This window comes from Cyprinodon variegatus, unplaced genomic scaffold (assembly GCF_000732505.1).
Source record: "Cyprinodon variegatus isolate N-32 unplaced genomic scaffold, C_variegatus-1.0 Scaffold1302, whole genome shotgun sequence".
In the NCBI taxonomy this organism is placed as follows: domain Eukaryota; kingdom Metazoa; phylum Chordata; class Actinopteri; order Cyprinodontiformes; family Cyprinodontidae; genus Cyprinodon; species Cyprinodon variegatus.
The window spans coordinates 156,488-158,034 of record NW_015151755.1 but is presented as its reverse complement, the minus strand read 5'-3'; the positions used below and the strand labels follow the sequence as shown (position 1 = coordinate 158,034).

At 44.9% G+C, this 1,547-nt stretch overlaps 1 protein-coding gene across 1 annotated transcript in view; it reads left to right on the top strand.

The window, feature by feature from the left end:
- sfmbt2 (Scm-like with four mbt domains 2) overlaps positions 1 to 1,547 on the top strand; it is a 60,269-nt gene that overhangs the window by 23,014 nt on the left and 35,708 nt on the right. The window contains exon 4 of the mRNA XM_015402123.1: positions 638 to 878. Within this exon, the coding sequence (XP_015257609.1) occupies positions 638 to 878 (241 nt within the window). The remainder of the gene's footprint in view (positions 1 to 637; positions 879 to 1,547) is intronic.

Sequence of the window (1,547 nt, the reverse complement as noted above, 5' to 3'; positions counted from 1 at the left end):
ATCCATAATACATGTGTTGTCATTGCACGTATGGATGAATGAAAAATAAACTATCAGGGCCATTATAAAAATAATGTGTCCTTAATAAAGTTATAGTGAAATATCTTTTAACAATCCTAAACCTATTTTCTATTCATGTGTCACTATATACACTTTGTGCCTAATTATTAGGTAAGTTGTATTTTTGAGGATTATCTTTATTATTGGGCCACAGTTGTGTTCTCAATCAACCCAAAAGATTCCTTAATATCAAAGTTTAATATTTGCCATGAACCGCTTGATTGTGCGATGATCCTGCTTCAAAAGTTATATAAAACAGATGAAGTCTCTTTGACAGGATTATTATACTTGGGGCAAATTTCCAAATGTCTGAGAGTTGAGTTTGGAGCTTTCAGCCTGTTAGGGTGTGAAGTCAGTAATTGCTGTCAGACTGCTGCTTCTGAGACACTAACAGGTGTTAAACTGATCATTGCTGGAAATCCCCTCCAACAGTTTCCTGGTTCACTTATTAAGCTCCTCTGCTCATGACTAATACACTCACTGAGTTATGACTCCACAATAGTTTGATATTTTATATCTGCGCTGTTGTTAAAGCCTCAGGTTTATTCGGTGATTGTTGAACTGACTCCTCCCTCAGGTGGAAATCAGCCTGCAGAGCAGCTTCCAGCCGGGCATGAAGCTGGAGGTGGCCAACAAGAGCGTCCCAGAAACGTACTGGGTGGCCACCATCATCACCACCTGCGGCCAGCTGCTCCTGCTGCGCTACAGCGGCTACGGCGACGACCGCAAAGCCGACTTCTGGTGTGACGTCATGACGGCTGAGCTGCATCCAGTGGGCTGGTGCTCGCTGAATGACAAGACGTTGATGCCTCCTGAAGGTAGGAAGGAAAACGGGGATGATTCTGGTGCTTCATACATGCAGACATCCAGGTGCATGTGTGACAGCTTTGCTAAGGCCCAGGACATCACAATATTTTCTTGTGATTTTGGCTCTCCGTCTCCTCCTCAAACACACTCGCCCTGCCCCCCCGAAGCTGTGAACCTCTACACTGTCCTCCTTTTTCCCTGTCAACCAGGCTCCCCACCTGCTTCTCCTGCTCCCAGCGGTGGATTGAGATTGATTTGAGAAGACAACACGTTAAACAATTCAATCAGTTTATTTCTATAGCACCAATTCACAACACATGTCATCTCAAGACACTTTATAGTTCACCAGATCATCCAGTCAAATTGATTAAAAGTTTCTATCTAAGGAAAACCAGTTAATTGCATCGACTCATTGAATCTTCAGCAATCCCTCACACTAAACATGCTTGTAGTGACAGTGGAGAGGAAAAACTCCCTTTGAACAGGAAGAAACCTTCAGCAGAACCAGGCTCAGTGTAAGCGGCCATCTGCTGAGGCCGACTGGGGTTCAAGGAGACAGAAGCAGAGATACAAAAAGCAGCTGTAAAAGGCGGCCCCGTCCAGGAATCACACAGCCAGGCAGACGAGCTCCAAGGCAGCTCCCATGTCAGAGGATGAAGAGAGCACATCCAGTTAGTCAC